General features: G+C 49.8%; 1 protein-coding gene across 1 annotated transcript in view; it reads left to right on the forward strand.

The window, feature by feature from the left end:
- gpc3 (glypican 3) overlaps window positions 1–21771 on the forward strand; it is a 115950-nt gene that overhangs the window by 43655 nt on the left and 50524 nt on the right. Inside the window, exon 3 of the mRNA XM_086178782.1 lies at window positions 20866–21551. Within this exon, the coding sequence (XP_086034908.1) occupies window positions 20866–21551 (686 nt within the window). The remainder of the gene's footprint in view (window positions 1–20865; window positions 21552–21771) is intronic.

A 21771-nucleotide genomic window follows, 5' to 3' on the forward strand; every position in this document is an offset into this window, starting at 1 on the left:
ACGGCCGGGCGCCGCTCCGCGGGGGCGAAGCTTCCGATCCGGTCGGGACGCGAGGGGAGGTGGGCGGAGAAAAACATCCGGTGGGAGATTCAGCCGTGCTTAGCGGGATACAAGCAGATCCATGAAGTGGGTTTTGTTGAATGTGTAGATTGGAAACACCACTAGAAGGACCTGTTAGTCACAGGGTGAACGGTTGTGTGTCTTTATGAAGATGAGTTGGGCAATTATTTCTTTTTAAATTATTATTAATATTTAATTATTTAGTTATTATTATTATTCTATTATTATAATTAATTATTAATTATTTCATTTTTAAGTGCGGGCCAATTAGGTGTCATGTAAATTTGAACACAAAAATAAAAATTAATTTAAATATTGACATTTTTTGGCTTTTTTTTTTTTTTTCAACTTTAAAAGCATTAATGATCATGTAAATGTACCGACATTATTTTGTCTGTAATCATCCTAACGAAATGAACCAAAAGGAAAAAATAAGGAGTTTGTAAATTCAGTATTAATTGAAAACAGTTAAAATTTTCAAAGAAAATAGTTTGACGGGCCGGATAAAAAAGCAAAATGGGCCGGATGTGGCCCGTAAAAAGCCCAGATCTGGTCTATATGATTGATTGTTGCTTTATGTGACAGGTGAATGAAAGGGTGAATGGTTGAACGTCTCCATGTACGGCTTTGTGATCGACTGGCGCCCGGTCCGGATCAAACCCCGCCTCTCGCCCAATCACAGCTGGCATAGGTGACCTCGCAACCCTCAATGCAGGTTAAACGATGAATGAATGTTCTCTTCTGTGCATGATTGTGTGATAACATGGGTGTTACAACTAGTTTTTATCGGTTATACTTTTGATTTTCTCCGACCTGATCCTGCAGGTTGGAGATCTGCCCCTGGTTTCCAGAAACGTGCCGCAAAATCCAACCATCTTTGTCGGCCCGCTGTTGACGTAACTTTCCCCTTCGCTTCCGCGGTTTGGATAAAAAAGGGTTTCCGGCGAGTGCCGACGTTTTTGGCGAAGAATAACTCCTCTCTCGGAATGCAGCCCGGCCGCGTGACCTCATTTTTGTCGGATGATTTATAACGCCGACCCGAAACGCAACGGCGGTAGCGTCGACGGCTCTTCGGATTGAAGTGCACTGAGCGGCGGTCCCATGTGGGCGCTGCAGAGTCGCAGGTCAATCCACATGCACACACACACACACACACACACACTTCGTCAGTGGGAGTAGGAACAATCGGACGAAACCGGAATCTGGACTCGCGGGGCCGATTTTAGACTTCTGACATGTTGCTTTTTTGACCAAGAACCGCATGGAACTCAGAGAGAAACACTGCGCAGCCTTGGTTTCTGATAATATAATCAACAATAAATAGATTCTTATCCCGGTTTGAGTCTTTCGAGGTAGTCGCAGGGAGCTGACGGTGTTTTGCGTGATCAAAAACAGCATTTCATATTCAACACTCAGTGTCTAACACTGTTTATTTATCGTATTTAATGGCGATTGTGATTCCTGTATGTAGAATAAAATATATAGAGGGAATGGAAATGCCGCATCCCCGAGCATGCTCTGAATGTTTTCTGCATTCACCAGAATGATGTATTCATTCATTATCCATAGCGCCATCACTGACACACAACCATTCACACCCTCTCATTTGAACATCACATCGAGGCAAAAGTCATTTACATACAGGAATACGTGCATGTATAAAAGTACAAAAGTACAAAAAATGATAAATGATTTGCCACCGAGAACAACGAACAACAACGAGTTTGGTTGGGGTAGATATGGTATAGATATTGACAGCTAATTATACATAAGAAAAGAGAATGTAAAGAAATACAGTTGTTTTCTCAACAGTTTTTCATTTCTTGGTCTTTCTGTAACTTAACTTCCTGGTACCACAGTTGATGCTACAATGTGTTGATAAATGTAACTGCTATACTTTATGTCTAAAATCCATTTATGGACGGAGTGAGGCCGCTCTTCTTTTCTAAAACCATCAAAACGTCCCCGACCGGCTTTCGACGACTCTTCCGACTCAGCAGATCTGGCTCGGATCACAAAGCAAAACATCCACTGAGCGGCGGCTCGGGTCTCGAAGAACTCCAACGTTCACGCAAGGTTCCGCTGTATGCTAAATCTCCACCTGTCCGATCTTTACAGCGTTTTTCGGCAGTTGGAGAACGCTTTCTGGCACTGACTATCAATAAATACGTGCTTTTTGTGTAGGTAGGTCGGTGGTTCTGACGTGGTGGTTTCTGGGTAGCCGGTGCTTCATGAAAACATGAACCGTGTCGGGCAGGTTAACGGATTGGTCCAATTAGTGTGCAGCGTACCTGCTCACACACACACACACACACACACACACACAGATGAGCGTCTTTTCATCTCAACACGGTCTCCGGGAGCTTCTCTTATCAGGATGGAGGCGCTCATCCACCTGCTGTCAGCTCGCAATTAGAGTTCAGTGAGCAACAGCTGAGCTGAGATAATGGCACACACACCCCGTCGTGTTCTCCCAATCCTTGTTGATGCTGTAGCTCTTTGTGTGTGTGTTATAGTGTGTGTGTGTGTGTTATAGTGTGTTTGACCTGGAGTTCAAGGACAGGCTTGTATGTCCTGCCTCTGGCTGCTCCTGTCTGTACCCAAGTGGTGTTTATTTAAGGAGCCAAACCCACCCCCATCCGACACACACACACACACACACACACACTCACACACACGAGTCTAACCTTACACTCTGAAACACACCACCCCCTGTTCTACAAAAAAAAAAAAGAAAAAAAACCTCAGTCTGGAGTTTCTATCCTCCATTTCCACTAATGCACACACACACACACACACACACACACTGTATCCTAAAGCCCACAGTATGTCCCGCTACCCTGCCTTCCATCCTGCTGGATTAATTACTCTCTTCCCCGCCTGTGATCCCCAGGAGGGTCTGAGCCGCGTTAGCTGGCCTCTGCTCTTGCTGGTGGGCACGGAGATGGCAGCGCTCACCCATTCATCACTGTGACTTTGGGAAGGGGGGAGGAAACGGAGGGAGGGGCGGAGAAGTGAAGGTGAGAGAAAGGGGAGCGAGGAAAAGCCGGGTCCCCTCTGACCGAGGCCCCTGATTAAAAATTAAGAGTGTTGCCATTTGCCGGTTCCAGAGGTCCGGATCGTCACGTTTGGATTGATGAGGGGATTCTCAGCGGAGGAGGAGGAGGAGGAGGAGGAGGAAGAGGAGGAGAAATCTGGGGAAGCAGTGGAAAGGGAGGAGGCACATCTTTACCTTGAGATAAATAACTAAACTTAGCACTGCCTCCTCCCCACCTCCACCAAACCTCAAGTCACATTCATTTTTTATCCTGCTGGAGATGTTTTTTTTATTCCCCCTGCCATAGATGGATGAGGGCCAGTGTGTGTGTCTGTGTGTGTGTGTGTGTGGGTGTGTGTGTTGATGCTCTTGCATGTGGGGTGGTGGGGGTTAGCGGAGGCGGCATCGAAGGTTACAGTCACTAATTAATGGAGACGTAAAGGAACGTTAAGGTGGCGAGAGGAGAGGAATAAAACCCCGCGGTTTGTATGTGTGTGTTTGTGTGTGTGTGTGTGTGTGTGTGTGTGTGTGTGTCGGGCTTTGATCACACGTCAATGTGTTTGTGAGCCTCCATTTGTGCATTTGTGTTGCCGTGACTGAAGCAAGCGCTGTGCTAAACTGACACCAACCCTGCCTTGTTTGTGTGTGTCTGTGGTTGTGTGTGTGTGTGTGTGTGTTTGTGTGTGTGTGTGTGTGTGTGTGTGAAGTTTTCGAAGGGGGCATGCAAAAGAGTTCTGTTCCTCCAGCGGGATGAGAGAGATGTGAGATGATGGGGCTGGCGGAGGTGAGGCAAGGGTGAGGCGGAGGGAGTGAGGCGTGGGGTGAGGCGGGGGGGTGAGACGGGGGGAGTGAGGTGAGGGTGAGGTGTGTCTCAGCCATTCAGGCGGCGTAGGCGTTCTTCTTTCATCTCCCCCGCTCGTGCAAAACAACAGAGGCACTCGGAGAGGGTGTTGTTTCTCCTCCATCATGCGCGGCGCCGTTCGCTAATGCTGCTCGCTAACGCTCACCTATTTATGGCGTGGGCCGCTGGAGCCAATCGCTTTGCGGCATTACTCCATCAGCCGCTTGTTTACTGAGAAGGTGTCACGTGGCGGCGGCGGCGGCGACGAGTTTGTTTTATTTTATTTTTTATCCGCTGAATGAGAGACAGGTCATTATCCCGGCTGCTGGGATCCTCGCAGGTGACAAACCTGAAGATGGATGAGATGCAATGGCGTTGCACAAAGGACGCCGGCGGGGGGGCTTATTTTCCGCAGTGCTCGCCCGGCAATCTGTTCGGCGACGGCGGTGATGATGTAACCCTCGCCCCCACCCCCTCAACCCCCCGCCCCGCCGGAACAACATCCCAGCTTTCAGCCCTCCTGCGAACACGCGGTTTGATTTATCTTTAACCACCTTGGATGGCGACACGATTGCTTTAGTCAAGTCGGGTTTTGTTTCGGCGGCGCCGGATCTCCGGCGACTCTTTCCTCTTGGGGAAAAAAAAAACCTTGGCCGGATCCCAGCTCGATGCGAACGGCCTTCATCCTCGAGCAGGAGGACGGAAAGATGGAAAGCGGAGGTGTGATGGTTAGCGAGAGGCAACAATCATCTTGTGCGGATATGTTAAAGATGACAGTTGCGCTAACAGCTACATGCTAACAGCGTTCATCTTCACAACAATGGTGGACACGTGGCGAGATGCTGAGGTTGAAGGAGGGCTGAAGGAGGAACGGCGATGTTCTGGAGATAAAGTGAGATGGTTTGGACATGGACCAGGAGGATGGAGAAGATCTGGGTGGAAGGATGCTGAGGTTGGAGGAGGTTTATGATTTACCATCTTCACCTCCTCACCGTTCCAAGTGTTCACTCACATGTATTATGGCTTTGGCGAACCTTCCCTCACATCACGTGGGCCCGGATGAGGATCTGCTCTCCTCCTCCTCCTCTTCTGGATCCCCCCACCCCTCTTTCCCCGATGCCTCTCCAGTTGAATCCCTTCATCACCCGGTTGGACCGAATCGGGAGAGGATACTGCCGGTAATTACGTTACGAGAAGGTTCAGAGCATGTTGACTTTGGGATCTTCTGCTGCTTTTTTGGCCTGAACATCCAGAGATCTGGTTCCAGATCGTGTTCGAGAAGCGGGTCGGAAGAACATTTTGTTGTCTTTGGAAGGGGAGTGCATCGGCGTAAGGGTTGGCCCTCACTCTGCCAATCAAAAATAATCACCTCGGACCCCCGCCTGGAATGCCACCACGCTTCACAGGAGCGTCTTTCGCTCTGCCCTTTAGGGCAAAACCTCGTTAGGAGCCGCCGCCTCATATGGCGCTACGTGCTGCCCGTTGGATAACGAAGGCATTTACACAAAGTATGTACAAATTTTAATGGATTCCTGAAGTTTACGCGGGGGGGGGGGGGGACGTGAGCCCTCGCAGATCAAGCCGCAGGTTGCAGACGCTCGGTTATTTTTATATACATGTATGCGTCCTCCACCTACGTGGCCGTCACCCATAAATTTGTTCAGAAAATCTCGTTCCGGGAACTGATTAGCAAGCGGAGCGGACAAATAAGTCGTCATACGTCGGTTTTGTTTACGTTGTACGCCATATTGGATCGTGCTACATTCCCTTCTTGCGCGTTTGTACCTTTTTTCTGGAAACTTTTTCTCCTTCATTTTGGCTCCCAAGCTTGAACCAGGCAACCTTTCCAAGAAAAGGAAAGCGTCTACATGGGTAGAGGAGGGTTTGGCAAGGTTTGAGGCCGAGGACCCCAACACTGCCAGGTACACTGAGGGTGCCGGAGGGGTCGGGGATTGCCTGCGGTGTTACAAGGAGATTTGGGGAGAGAAGAAGAGGGGATCCGTCCAGCCTTGCCTGGAACGTATTTTCAGGAAGTTATGGAAGCCAGTGACAAGTCCCATAACCCCAGTGCCGGTGGGTGCCACAGGTACTTCTGTGCAGTGCTGCAAAATCGCTTTAGAGCGGAAATCCGCTGTCATAAAAGTCTCCAAAGTGCGAGATCCAAAGATGCCAGATTGGCACCGAGTGTTTGCCGCCGATTTGACCGGGAAAAAAGGTACGACTTGTGAGGGACTCGAGGCAAGAGACTGGCGTTCAACCATTTCGGTCATCAGAAAAGGCACGTTCACTCTTATGTACTAAACCGGTACGATATTTTAATACTTCCAATACATGCGTTGCTTTACATCGCATGGTTGTTACGCGATACATCCATTAGGGGGCGGTGCAGAGTTCGGAGTTTACCTCAGAGGTACTTTTCGGACAATAACAAACACGTCGACGAATCAGATCAGGGACTTTGAAAGTGGAATCTGAATATTTTCACTCATTCATTCAATTATTATCCGTACCACTTGTCCCTGAATCAGAGTTACAGGTGGGCGAGAATCTATCCCAGCTATGATTGGACGAGACGTACAGCCATTCACCCTCTCATTCACAGGTCATACAGAGACATACAAGTCACTCTCTCATTCACCTTCTCATAGAGACATCCAACCATTCACCCTGTCTTTCTCCACGTCACAACCATTTGTTGTGGGCGAAAACAACGTTTTTTCTCCTCCGCTGTATCACACCCTCCGGCTTTAACGGCTCCTTCCACGAAAAGTGCTATCACGTCGGGGCCTTAACTCGGAATTGATTTTTATGGCGGGCGAAGCCGTCGGAGTAAGTGGCTGCTCCTCTAATGCCGGGAACGCGGCGGCGCCTCGGAGGAACGCGGCTCGCTTGTTGAAAGATTCGCTCGCAACTCTGACTCATCGCGCCGTCGCTAAATAATTTCTACCTCGCTTTGCTCTCCGCCGGTTCGCGTCTCGCCGTCCCGCTCTGAACTCTAATCTAACCGTCTAATCTGATTGCGGAAACGGTGAGAGGTGGAGGACGTCCTTCTGCTGCGAGCAGAATGGAGCAGCGCGGAGTAGAGCTGAGAGCATCCGCCTTGTGGAGCCTCCAGGTTCTCCCCGTGGGGTTCCTCAGGGTTCTCCGGGTTCCTCACACAGTCCAAAAACAATCGATTGACGTGTGAGATGGATGAGTGAGTATTGGTGTTTGTTTAAATGACAGGGTGAATGGTTGTATCTCTCAATGACATATGGATGAGACTGTTGACAGGTTATTTGTTTCCATAGGACAAATGAATGAGAGGGTGAATCATTGTGTATTCTTATATGATGATTGAATGGTTGAATGTTTGTATGAGGTATGAATGAGAGAGTGAATGGTTCCCTGTTTCTATATGACGAAAATAAGAGGGGGAATCATTGTATGTCTCTATGTGACGAATGGACAACCGGTTGAATGTTTTTTCCTCTATATTATGTGTGAATGAGAGGGTGAATCATTGTATGTCTCGATGATATCAGACCCGCGGTTGAGTTTCTACGACCTGTGAATGAGAGGGTGAACGGTTGTATGTCTCTATATTACCTGTGAATGAATGAACGTCCATACGCCTCGATATGCGACCCTGTGATTGGTCCAGGGTGATCCCTGCCCCTCGTCCAATCACAACTGTGATAGGCTCCAGCTCTGCTGCAACCCTGAGTGCAGTAAGTGGAATGGATAATGAATGAATGACTGAATGAATGAATGAAACCATCCTCGCTCTTATGCAGGTACATTCATAGTTTGGAGCAGTGTGCTCTTCCTCTGAGCTCCTCAAACGCTGCAAACCGCGGTGAGTCTCGGGGTTCACACCTCTAACACCTGTTTAATGACATCTTCCCGCTGTTCATCTTGTTTCCTCCTCCTGGTACTCTGGTTTCCACGGCAGCCTTCTCCTTTTTTTTTCTCCCTTCCCTAACTGAGTTTCTCGGAGGTTCCTCCGCCAGCCTGTCAAACACGTTTATTTTCCAAATCAGCTCCGTCTTCATCCCTCCAGCTGATCTGCTCCGGACAGCCTCCAACCCGCCCAGCGACAGCAGGGAGAACCTTGGAGGTGCAGTTTACAAGCTGTTGCCGAACTGCAGGGGCACTAGACTACACACACGCACACACACACACACACACACACAAACACACACACAGTTTTGTTATGTCGGTCTTTTGAAACATGGATAAAGATTTAGATTCAGATGTTCTGGAGATGCTTTGGAGATGGACAGAAGAGGGATGGTGAAGATGCGAGGTAGAAGGATGCCAAGGCTGGAGGAAGTTTATGGGTGGAAGGAAAGCGGACAGGTGGTGCCGCGGTTGGCGCTTCCTCCTCCACAGCGAGGAGATCCCTGCTTGGATTCCTTTCTGTGTGGAGCCTCTATGTTCTCCCCGTGTCTGCATGGGGTTCCTCAAGGTTCTCCGGGTTCCTCCCATCATCCAGAAACATGCAGGAGGTTCACAAGAGACTTTCCATTGTCCAGATGAATGGATGGATGAATTTACTTAATGTGTGCATGAGAGGGTGAATATTGAATATCTCTATATTGCATGTGAATGACAGGCTGAATGGTTGCATGTCGTATGGATGAAGGGTTGAATGCTTCTATGTCTCCATAGGATGTGTGAATTAGTGCTATTTAAACGTATCCGTGGCAACCGAACCAAGATACTTCCCAGAGCAGCCGTCTCCGAGTAAGTATTGTGTCATAAAGCAATTGTAGGGAACTGTCATTGATGTCCTTCAAGACTTAAAGACTCTCACATACACACACACACGCCGAGTCAAGTGAAATATGGTGTGTGTCAGCCTCATGGATCACTGCAGGGGCCGGAGGAACTCGTGTAGCAGAGAATTAATTATTAAAGCGGTGAATCGGCGTCCGCTCTAAGTCGGGCCCGTATTAATCACCGCGGTGACGCGACGGACCGCCCATCCCGCCCGAATCCATCCCGTCTCGGCGGCACCGACGCCGGAGGATGAAACGGCTGCCGTGCAGCGGAGTTTGACTCCGTTCCGGGTTCACGGTGACTCTGGCGTGCGGCGGCCGGGGCTTCGGGCTGCGGGTCGCACGGAGGCCACGGGATATTTCTGCCGTCGCTTTTTTATTTTATTCTTTACTTCCTTTTGCCCTGTAGAGACTCACATTCAGAACTACAAGGGCACTCTCTGCCTCTGACTCCCCTTCCAACTTCGGAAAAAAAAAGAAAGAGAACGCAGAAGCTTTCCGGTATGACTAATATGAAAGGGTCTAAAAGCAGAGCAAGTCTTGCGGCAGCAGACACCAAACGCCGCAGATCCAAGAGCAAACACGCCGACTGAGGTTTTCCATAAACTGTTTCCGACTCGGGAGGCGCGGCGGCGCGACGGTTAGCGTTTCCTCCGCGCAGCGAGAAGGTCGCTGGTTGGTCACTGGTCTCCATGTTCTCCTCAGATTCCTCCCACGGGCAAAACACATGCGGGAGGTTCACTGTATGATGATATATATGATATATGCGTGAATGAGAGGGTCTAAATGTGGGCCTGTGATTGGTCCAGGTGGAACCCCGCCTCTCGACCAATCACAGCTCCCTCTGACCCCGAGTTGATATCGAACGAACGAATGAATGAATGAGTTCCCATCTTGTGCAGCTCCAGCTCGGATCCCCCTCCAGGCAGCCTGTCGTTCAAACTCCTTCTCGCCGTCTCCGTCGGCCATCTTGGCTCAAATGTAAACATCGTCACATCGCCAGTTTCATCACATACCGCCGCTAATGTTTCCTCGTGCGAGATGAACACATGAATGACAGACGGACGGGCGGCGGTGGATGAAAACATCGTAAAGCCTAACGAGGGCGGCATCCGTCACTCCCGCACCCTCGTCGTATCGCTCCGCCCGACTCCCCTCGTCCCCGCGTCACACTGTGCGCCCATCTGTTTCCAAAACTTCAAAACCCGTCGCTTCGCAACTTTGCCCACTTTCCTCCCCTTTCATGTGTGAGGAAAACGAAGAAGGAGAAGGGAGGCGCTCGTCCCCCCCCCTCGCCGTGTTCGAGGCGCTCTGTGAAATGGCGATGTGGAAACACGCTTGTTTCTGTTTCTGTTTGAAATGATATTAACCGACATTAAGCCGGCGCTCGCGGAGGACGCGGCGGGAACATGAAAGACGGGCCGAGGGCACGGGAGCGGGAGTGTGTTCGCAGACGTTCAGAAATGAAGATTGGATTTGCGCGGCTCGGAAGGCTCGGGAGGCCCGCCTGCTTCGCCGTGACCCCTCTGGTCCAACGTCTGCAGAGAGGAGGAGGCTGCATCCTCTCTGATCAGACCTGGGGAGCAACAATAGCTCTGTTTTTGTATGTGAGTGTGTGTCTGTGTGTGTGTCTGTGAAAGAGGGATGAGAGAGAGAGTGCGTGTGTGTGTGTGTGTGTGTGTGAAAGAGGGAGGGAGGGAGAGTGTGTGTGTGATTTTGTTTGTGAAAGAGGGATGGAGAGAGAGTGTGTGTGTGTTTGTGAAAGAGGAAGGGAGAGTGTGTGTGTGTGTGTGTGTGTGTGTGTGTGTGGCAAACGAGGAGAGGGAGAGAGATAACTTACTGTTTGTGTGTGTTTGTGTGTGACTGTGTGACAAAGGGAGAGAAAGTAAATTTGTGCTACTGTGTATGCGTGTGTGTGTGTGTGTGTGTATGTGTGTTTCTGTGAGACAAAGAGGAGAGAGGGAGAGAAAGTGTTTTTGTATGTGTGTTTGACAGAGAGTGAGTGAGAAAGTGTGTGTGTGTGTGTGTGTGTGTGTGTGTGTGTGTGTGCCTGCGTGCGTGTGAGTGTGAGTGTGACAGAGAGAGACAGAGGAGATAGGGCGATAGAGAAGATGTATCTGTGTGCGCCTGTGTGTGGGTGACGGAGAGTGAAACTGTGTGTGTGTGTGTGTATACACGCACGCGTGTGTGTGTGTGTGAACTGCATCCTGTGTGTGTGTGTGTGTGTCTCCATCTGTGTGCCGGACATGAATCCATTATTGGAAAGAGCCTTTCCACTCAGGTATCGTCTTGCATCGTGCAGGGACTCCTGGCTGTCCAGAGGCCGTCTCGATGGTGTGCGAACGTGTGTGTGTGTGTGTGTGTGTGTGTGTGTGTGTGTGTGTGTGTGTTTGCCGGGGGGCGTCGGCTCGCTCTCACCCACGGCCGGCTTTTTGGCGAGAGGTTCGCGACGTGTCTGGCTCTCTGGCTCTGCTTGACTCAGCTGCCTTTGAATGCAGCTTCAAAGCATCGCTGCATATTTCCCTCCACAGGTTCTGGCAGCGTTCGTTCACCTCCTCCTCCTCCTCCTCCTCTTCTGACTTGCCGCTGTTCGCCCTCGCGTCCTTCTCGCCGTACCGTGTCCTCCGTCCTTCAGAGCCGGCTGAAATGGGGCACGGCTGGAGTCTGACCCCTGCAGAGGAGCACAGCGCCGGAGATCAATGCAGCCAGAGGCCAGATAATGCGAAAGCGGCTCGGCGTATTGTGTGTCATCACCGTCTTTGTGCTTCACTGACCTCCACAAGAGCCCACCTGAACACCTCCTCCGGTCCTCCTGCTGAAGCTGAAGATGAAAACCCGGAAGGCGTCTAATGTCTGAATCATCTCGCTGGGGTTAATTCTCCTTCCCGGAGTCGGGATCGAGAGGGAGGGACTCTCTAGATGTTCCTCCACCTCTAGAGATCCAAGGCAAATGTCCTCCGTCTGCTCCGTCCATCACATAAAGGAGCTCAGAAAAGATCTCTGATGCTCTCCCACCTCCGACTCAACCTCCTCCTCTGTTTCTGGAGCTTTCAAAACTCGTGTCGTCTTTGTGTAATTATGGCATCTCAACTGATGCAGGAGAAGTTCTTGAATTCTTGAAGGTCAAGAGCAGGAGTTCTTCACAAGGATGTGATCGGCGGTTTGGTAGAAAATCAATCGCGTGCTAACGGGCGCCGGTGTTGCGATTCCCGTGGCGACAGCGCTGATCAGAAACAGCGGTGAGTTCAATGTCCTCCATTTGGCGCGGAAAAGCCAGAACATTCAAGAGATGACATGGAGGCAACAAGAGCAGAGGGTGGACTTCATTCTCCTATTTGGCTGCAAATCAATGGAATACAACTCCTGCCAATTTGTGTGTGTGTGTGTGTGTGTGTGTGTGTGTGTGCATTCAGGCATGTGCATGTGTGTGTGTGTGTGTGTGTGAGTCCTTACACCTGACTCATATCTTCCCCCTCCCACTGAGGTCTGCCAAATGTCTGCCCACAAAGTCGCCACCTGGCTACCGCTGTGCTCTGCGGGATTGTAGTGTATGTGCTTGTGTGTGTGTGTGTGTGTGTGTGTGTGTGTGTGTGTGTGTCCAGTGAGAAGGACAGATGGAGTAACCCGATACACATCTCACTTGTGCCCCTGTTGTCCATCGGCCCTCGCGGTCTGCTCGTGATGCAATCAGGGCTTTACCAGCATCCTCTTGATTTTTGTTTTTTTTTTCAATGCTTCCTGGAATTAGCCCCCCCTCCCGCTGCCACACGGATGCACACACACACACACACACACACACACACACACATGTAGAGCGACCCCACCTGAGCAACTTGTCGACTGGAATACTTCTCGGATCACATGCCGTTGTCAGGGATGTAAGGTCAATGTGTGTGTTGGTGGTAGCCAATGAGGCGACACCGCTGAGGGACCCGTGAAGCCATTCTGGGCCTTCTGGCTCTGCACGCCACGTCCTTCTGCTCGATAAAACGAGCTTTATTAACCTTACGATCCTTGTTCCTCCAGTTTCCATGAATGCACGGTGAGTTTTAGCGCACGGTGGAGCCTCGACTTCCATCCATTTAGGAGTTTTCGAGATCCGAGTGGACGTTTTGCTTCATGATCCGAGGCCCAGATCTGAGTTAGCAGTGAGCGGCGTGAGCATTTACGTGGATTTGGCGCGGCGGGAACGTGGACGGACGAGGCGTTGGAAGAGTTGTTCAAAGCGGTTTGATGCTTTTAGAAAGAGAAGCGGCTTCATTCTGTCCACAATTGGAGTTTAGACATAAAGTGAAGCAAAGTTACATTTAGCAACACATTGTAGCATCAAGTGTGGAGCCAGAAAGTTCAGTAAAAGTGAAAAACTAGCATTTTCATCTGACCTTCAAGTTGCTACATTCCTCTTTATTATGTCTTGTTATTCTGATTCATCAAGTACATTTTTCTTATTTAAAAACATGCAACAAAACCGGGGGGGCTGGAACAGATTAACAGTGTTTCCATTCATTTTAATGGGTAAATTTAACATGATATATGAGCACGTTGAGTCATGAGTCACCGATTCCCCCGCTAAGTCACAGTATTACCGCATGTGAATGACTTTTTACTTGATGTGATGTCTGAATGAGAGGGTGTCCCTAAAATGAGGCTTTGGATAATGAATGAAGAAATTAATTAATGCATCTGTAATTCTGGTGAATGCAGAAAACACTGGGAACGTCCTCTAAATTTTGTGGACGGCTTGATGGTTTTAAAAAAAAGAGCGGCGTTCATTCTGTCCATAAATGAAGTTTAGACATAAAGTGTATGTATAAGTGTATTTAAGTTTAGACATAAATTGTATATATTTAATACACCTATCAAAACCACCTCTTTTGATTACATTCCTATTTTATTTTTCATATTTAATTGTTATTTCTAAATTTTTTTTTTTTTTAAAGTAACCAAGCCGGGGGTCGGGATAACATTTCAATTCATTTCAATGGGGGAATTTAATTTGATATACGTGCAAGTTGAGTCACAAGCTCGACCACAGAACCGATTTAATTCCCCAGTCAAGGTTCCACTTTCTTTCCAAGCCCCGTCTGCCTTTAACCCCCCCCTCCATAAACAACAGCCCTCTTCATTTTTCTCGCTGGCGATACAGGGTTTCCACTTAGCGTGGGGTGGGGGGGGGGGCGCTGGCATCCGCGCCCCCCCCCCCCCCCCCCCGCCCCGCCAGTCTGCTCCGGGGTCCCGGACAGAGACGGTTTTGTCTCTGGCACCAGGTGGCGGCGGCTCCTCCATCCGTCTCCTTGGCGGCTAGAGGTGACACTCCATCAGCCAAATGGGTTTGGTCTCATCGGCCGGGTAATTTATTGACGCCGCCCTCTCCCGGGCATAATGGCGGCTCGGGCCGACTGATTGATGAAGCCGCGGAGCTCGCGTCCGTCCGCCGCAGCCGGCCGGCGGCCGTTGGGAGCGCTCGGGCGAGGTGAAGGCATCACCTGCGGCCTGCGTGCTCATCCACCGGCCAGAAATGACGCTATCAGCTGGATAAATGTCAGGGCTGCTGTGTCGGAGAACTTTAGTATATTTAGAATTTACTCAGTGACAACAACCTCAGTGGAAATATCACTGATTTGCTGATAAAACCCTTTTCATTCGTTCATTCATTGATCCATCCTGCTTCTCCTGCACTCGCGGAGGCTGGAGGCTGGAGGCCGGAGGCTGGAGGATGTCCCAGCTGTCATTGGGCGAGGGATCAAACTGTCAATCACAGGGACACTTACAGAGACGAAGCTCCGCTCTCTCACTGGCTTCTCAGAAAAAGGGACGACCATTCACTCACTCACTCATTCACAAGTTATATAAGAAGACAACTATTCACTCACTCACTCATTTATTCACATTTTATATACTGTAAAAAGACAACCATAACTCACAAGTTATATAAAGGCAACCATTCATTCACAAGCTATATAAAGACAACCATTCACTCATTCATTCATTCAAAAGTGATATAAAATTACAACCATTAATTCACTCATTCACAAGTTACATACAAGACAACCATTCAGTCACTTATTCACTCACAAGTTATATAAAAAGACAACCATTCTCTCATTAATTCATTCATTCACATTTTTATATAAAAGACAACCATTCACTCACTCATTCATCCACAAGTTATATAAAGACAACCATTCACTCATTAATTCATTCACAAGTTATAAAAAATTACAACCATTCACTCACTCATTCATTCACAAGTTGTATAATATTACAACCATTCACTTACTCATTCATTCACAAGTTGTTTAAAAAGACAACCATTCACACACTTATTCACTCATGAGTTATTTAAAGACAACCATTCACACATTAATTCGTTCATTCATTCATTCATTCACATTTTTTATAAAAAGACAACCATTTACTCACTCATTCATTCACAACTTATATAAAGACAACCATTCACTCATTAATTCATTCACAAGTTATATAAAAAGACAGCCATTCACTCAGTCATTCGCATATCATATGCAGACATTGGACCAGTCACTCATTCACCTGTCATATAGACGCCCATGCAGTCACTCACCCATTCACTCACATGTTAGAGACAACCACTCACTCACTCAAACTTGTCATATAGTGACATAAAACCACTCACACACTCACTCACTCATTGCATAAAGAGTTACAACCGTTCACTCGTTCATTCACGCCTGCAGGCTTCCAGTCTCCAGCGACTCCACTTTCGCTCTGGCTGTGGCAGGAAAGCGCAGGCAGCCCACGCAGACACCGGGAGGCCGTGTTTTTGTTTCATCCGGGCCTTGAAATGATGAATATCTTACCGCATCTGTCTGGATGTCAGTCAGGAAATATGTTCCTGTCACAAAATTCGGATCACACGGAGAGTTAGTGAACTCACCGCAGCCGGGGAGCGGCCCACGCAGGGGGAGATGCTTGCATGGACCTTAAGTGTACGTGCGGTTTGTTGCCTAATAATTGGGCACCGGCGTTCCTGCAGATGAAGGACTTTATTGAAGGGACATGAAAGTTATATTTTGATTTAGCAGTTATTCATTCATTCATTCATTATTGGCAACGCTTATCCTACACTTGGGGTCCCAGATGGGGTGGAGTGTATCCGGCTGTGATTGGTCAAGAGGCGCCAGTCAATCCTAGGGTACTGCAGAGGGATAAAGACATGTCATATGGAGACGTACAACCATTCACTCACTCATCCAGGTGTCGTAGAGATATAAGCGTTCACCCTCTCATTCAAATCATGTAGAAACATAACCATTCACTCTGTCATATAGAAAGATGCAACTCTTCACCCTCCAATCGGGGACCTTCTGGCTGCGAGGAGAAGGCGCCGCCGTGCCGCCCGAAATCAGGGTTTACTCAGAGTCGATTGTTCCCCAGCAGGTGATACGGGTGGATGGACCTTAAATGCCAAGAAATGGAGACGTCCCCCTCCCGGTTGCGTTTCTAAAAAGCCTTTCCAGCCTGAAAAATAGATGCCGCTACTGATTCCAACCACCCGCGTGCTCCTACTGCGCTAATGCGTGCTCTTAACCCCTCGCAACTGCATGCGGGATGTCACAGGTGTCTGCTGCGCGGCCTCCTGCCCTCCATTAGAGGACACCTGATCCCACACAGGCTCCCAACCATGAAAGGCAGCGAGCGAAGCGCGCAGGAAATGGGCCTCGCCGTGACCCCTGAATCGCATTACGAAAGGGGCCCCCCATTACAAAGCGGCTCGTCTCGCCGTTATCCGACCAGAGACGCCGAATCGCCTCTTTCGATGCGGGAGGCTTTTATGAGAACCGGTGGATGTTGTCGCCGGTTTTTGGATCGGGAGGGAAATATATCGCCTAATGTGTGTCCGCAGAGAAGAGCTCGTTCATTCTCCGCGTCGATATCCATCCTCTCTGCCTCCTCGGTCCGTCTCCTTGTCTTGGCTGGCGATCTGCGCTGCTCATTGATCACGGGGTGAAGTGTGTCACAGATTAGCCGGAGAAAAATAAACAGATGCCCGTCGCTCCCCGAGCCTCCTCTTACACCTGCCGGAGGATCCTCCAGAGTTTTTTCTTTTAATTTGTCAAGGATTTGCCTTTTTCCGTGATTGAATGCTGATTACGCCGAGTTTCCCCACTCCTCTTCCACAACAAGGTTTATTATGGACAGAGAAGTTCGAAGAGCTATCTAGCTAGATTTAGGTTCCAGGAAGTAGCCTCCTTCTCCAGGGGCTCCACATTGAGAAAAAAAACACATAGAAGAAGAAGAAGAAGACGTGGGCACCATGGAGGGGAAGCCGCTCCTTTTCAGATGGTTGAAGTGTTTTGTCTTCTCCTTGCACCGCTTTGTCGTATGAAGAACCAGTTAGCTGTCAGCTAACTCCGGACTGGTCCAAATGAAGTTGTTCCTCTGCAAGCCCTTGGAAGCCTTCTGAGGCGAAGCAGGCCAGAAGAGCTCGGACCTCTTCGGCGCCCAATTTCTTTGCTGCGTCAGTCCTTTTTGCCCCAAGAAACCATCTGACCAGTGACCTGTAGTTTTTAAAAATGGCGCTCCGGACTCCGCAGGAAGTATATGGGAATGGTCAAGGTTTAGGAGTTCCACCAATCACCCACGACTTAGACCCGGCCTCGGAGTAGGAGCTAAGATGGTGCCTGACATGAGGTCCACGGTTCTTGCTTCCTCTGCTGTCCTAATGCATTTAGAAACATGCTAGTTCCTGAAAAGGTTCTGGTAGCTGCAAAAAGTCCTTGCGGCGAGAACGGTAATCTTTTCACCACCTTCACCACTTTTCTTCATTTTCCCGACGCTCTCCCGTGTCGGGTTGATTTAACAACATCATCATTAAGAAGCTAATGAACACCCGATTTGATTTAGCACCGTTTAATTTCAGCCATCTTTTTAATTGACAGCAGATGAGTTTCCGTCCTGCGGCCTCCCCTCTGCGATCGTCCCCTGTGATTCCTCTGAGCGCCGCACGCCGGCGAAGGCGAATTAGATCGGTCACATTGGACCCGGAGAACACAGCTGTCCCTGACACTGCAGCGGCACCTCACTTGAAAACACACTGACAGCTAGCGCCGCCCGTCAGCTGGTTCTGCAAGCTCTCCGGCGGCGGCGTGCGCCGAATTGATCTGGAAGGTTAGCTAAAGGAGTCATGACACGGGGATTCTGTCGACCAATCACGATCGTCCTTGTCACCTGAGAAGGGTCCCCGGAGTCTCTTAAAGCGACCGAGCGCCTCTTCTGTGGAACCATCTTTCGGTCTCCATCCACGGTTTAAGAACAGGCTTAGCTTTAGCCTAGCCTTGCTATATGGCGTACGTTTACTTCTCTGAGGATCCCATGATGCGCCTTTCTCATTTCTAACCTGTTTGCATGGTAGTAACCTCTCATTTCTCAGGTTTGCGGGCGGCGTGGCTTGATCTCGTTCGCGCTAGAAGATATTGTTGTTTCAAGTCAGCTATTAGCATGTGACTGCTAGCGCTCTCGCTGATTTGTGTTGTGATTTGGTGCCATGGAAACCAAGTGTTTAGAAGAAAGGGACATTTCTACACTGGGACATAAAACAGTCAAAGGTTCATATTTACAACACAGTACGGCCTAATTCGATATTTTGTGTTGGTGAGGCAAAGGCTGCCTGCCCTCGAGCTCCGGCGGGGCTCGCTAAACTTGTTAACAACTGCGGACGATTTATCCGTCATACGTGTCACCATCACAGCGCGTCATTAAAACATGATCTCACTCGGTGACTGGGAATTTGACAATGGCAGCGGATATAAATCAGACGCTCTGCAGGATTCCAAAAAAATAAATGGAGGGCTTACATCAGCCTAGCTCCTTGTACTCAGGGCCGAGCTGGACCCGACATGACAGAGCTAATCCGGAGGTACCGGGTATACCACGGAGATGACGCTTCATTATAATCAGCTCAGCCTTAAATCATCCTAATGTTGTTTCTTAGCGCTCTTAGCAGGAGATGGCGTCACTTCTTTTCAATGTTACATCAACTCGTGGCATCGACCGCGTTGGATTCCCCCGGGATCCAGGTCACGGCACCGAATTGTTGAATTTTTGTGGTTTTTAGTCGATGTTTCGCTTTTGTTTTTTTGCATCTGACACCAAACTTGCTCAGCGCCTTCTGGCGCAGACTGGACCTTGCAGCTGGAGCGGGATTTATTGGTTGCTTAAAGAAACGGACAAGGATCGGACGTTTATCTCAACTAGAAATAAACCTAAACCCTCATAAGAACGCTTCTTGAAAATACCATGTATGGAGTTGTTTGTCCAGGAAAAGCAAAGGAGCGTTGCAAAGCACACTTTCTTCTCATGGCGTCCCTCAGGGTCAAACATCCAAAACCCTATCACTGCCATCCAAGATGTAGTGCAGGGGTCAGGAACCTATGGCTCGCGAGCCATATATGGCTCTCTTCTGGTGATGCCATATGGCTCCCAGACAATTTTGAGTTGAAAAAAGAAAAAAACAGTTTGGAACTGATTTTAAAATACTTGTGATATTTCTTCATAATAATTTTAGGGTTAGATGGAGAAAGTTGATTCGCTGTGGCGACCCCTGAGGGCAAAAGCCGAAAGAAGATGAACAAGATTTCTTCATAATACTGTGTCATTTTAAAGTAAACAGAAATTAGTTTTGAAGATAAATTTCACGGGTCACCCGTCGGTCGGGTCGGGAACCATTGGCTTCCGAGCACATCTGGGTCATTGTAAAGGTTGAAGAAATTAATTTTATCAAATAGCCAACCACTTTATCCGCATCAACCCTTGTAACGGAAAAGATGGCGACAAAGAAAAAAAAGACGATTACCGTGCATTCCGGGCTGCGTGGACAGAGAAATTTGCATTTGGATCTGCGGTATGTCTAATATGCTATGATAAAATTGCATAGATGAAACGGTCAAATATAAAGCAGCACTTTGAGCAAATCCATCCAGCACCAGAGGTCGCATTAAAAGTAAGACGTATTTCATTTTTTGTGCATCAAAAATACTATATGGCTCTCGATGAAATATATCAAGAAATATTTGGCTTTCGTGGCTCTCCCAGTCGAAAAGGTTCCCGACCCTTGATGTAGCGGTTTGAGCCATAACTAGCTGCAATGCTAACATACAGGTAGAGCGAAAAGCAACACCAGTTAGCTCAAATGTCGACTCGGCACGAAACACTTCCGTCCCCTTGCTTCCCAAGCGTCCCCCAATGACCCGTAGCTCCGCGCGCGACTTCATTTGACATCCGCCGAACACGAAGAGCGAGAAATGAAACCGTCCGACCGAGCGAAATCAAATAACAAAGCTGGAATGGCTAGTTATTGTAGTGTAGAAGCCAACAGCTTCCAGTAATAAGGTTCTCTGGTGTCCCTTAAACCGCCGCTCCCCCCCCCCCCCCCCCCCTCCCTCTCGCGGAGCAGCTGTGGCCATCATTCCCCGACAAAAGCGATACGGCACGCCGGCTTCGGTATAAATGGGATTTCGGCAGCACCGAGCTTCATTTCCCCGACTCTCAGCTCCCCTGCTAAGTTCAGTAATGGAGCCTCAAATCCCCACCGTCGTTGTCGTCTCCTCGCTCCGGGGTCGATGATGGAGCCCTCACTTCTCGCCTCGTCGTGTTGATAAGACTCCACTTTGTGTCTTGAAACACCGACGACCCTCCCCAAACCGCCGCCACCTCCCGGCAGACGTGATTCCGCCGGCACTTCTATCAACACGTGGAGATTCAAACTCTCCATTCAAGAGTCGTTTATTGGTATGACGCGCGCTCCGTTGTTTCCCGGCCTCTGAGAACCTCGGCGTCTTGGTTTTTTTTTTTCCATCTCCTGTAGCAGCTTTGATCTTTTGCGTTTCAAGTCATTAGCCGTTACCGCCGCATCGTCTTTGTTTGCGTTTGGACTCCTGCACGTTCGAGTAATCCCATTAGCGAACGCGGCGGATGGAGGGAACCCGGGCGACGGGTGCGGGGAAGGGTTTTTGGGCGTCGCGGGGGAAGTGCACCTATTTGTTTCATGTTGTGGAGATGAATGGCTCACAGCGATGTGTTGTTGAGATGATTGCGCCATCGCAGGGCGCCTTTATCTCAAAAGCTGGAAGGAAAAACACGCCGCCTCACCACGCACTCCCCACCCCCTGCTGTTTTTCTTGCAGAGGCTTTCGACTTGGTGCTCCGTCACGGCCGCAACTCCACCCTGGCCATGCTGAAGGCGGAGTTCCCGGGTCTGGGGAGCGGGGCGCAAAGCTCCGTGGGGCAGCTCTTCCTGGAAATGTCCCTCTACATCCTGGGTTCGGACTCCACGGTGGACCACATGGTGGCGTCGCTCTACGCCCGCCTCTTCCCGCTGACCTACCGCCACCTGCTCCGGGGGAGCGAGTCGTCCGTGTCCGAGGAGTGCGCCAGAGAGGCCTGGAAGGACTCCGGCGTGTTCGGCCCGTACCCCAAGCTGATGATGACACGTCTGTCCCGCTCCCTTCTCGCCACCAGGGTCTTCCTCCAGGCGCTGAACCTCGGCATCGAGGTGGTCAACACCACCGACCACCTGCGGCCCGGCAGGGACTGCGGCCGGGCCCTGCTGAAGATGTGGTACTGCCCGCACTGCCAGGGTATGCTGGGGCCGCCGGCCTGCAGGGGGTTCTGTCAGGCGGTGATGCAGGGCTGCCTGGGAGGGGCCGCCGAGGTCCAACCCCACTGGAAGACCTACGTGGACGGTCTGGGGAAGCTGGCCGGGGCCATGAGAGGGGAGCAGGACATGGAGACGACGATCCTCAGGCTGCCTTCCATGATAAAACTGGCTCTCAAGCACGCCGTGAACGCACGCGGCCGCCTGACCGCCCAGGTGAGCCCGACACACACACTCAGACGCACACACTCGCGGGTGTCGGCGGGTGTTGGACGTTATGAAATCGGATCGGGGGGGTGGGGGGGGGGGGTGGTGGTATCGGTGCGGAGGTGATTCCATCTTCCCTCTCGGCGGTTGTCTCAGTTTCAGATCACGCCGTTGCAAATCTCCTCGCGTAGTCGCTCCGCGCACGTTAAACCCACGTGTCTCGTCGGGA

Source organism: Fistularia commersonii, chromosome 31 (genome assembly GCF_037954325.1).
Source record: "Fistularia commersonii isolate RoL2024-O1a breed Wild chromosome 31, RoL_Fcom_v1.0, whole genome shotgun sequence".
Lineage (NCBI taxonomy): Eukaryota > Metazoa > Chordata > Actinopteri > Syngnathiformes > Fistulariidae > Fistularia > Fistularia commersonii.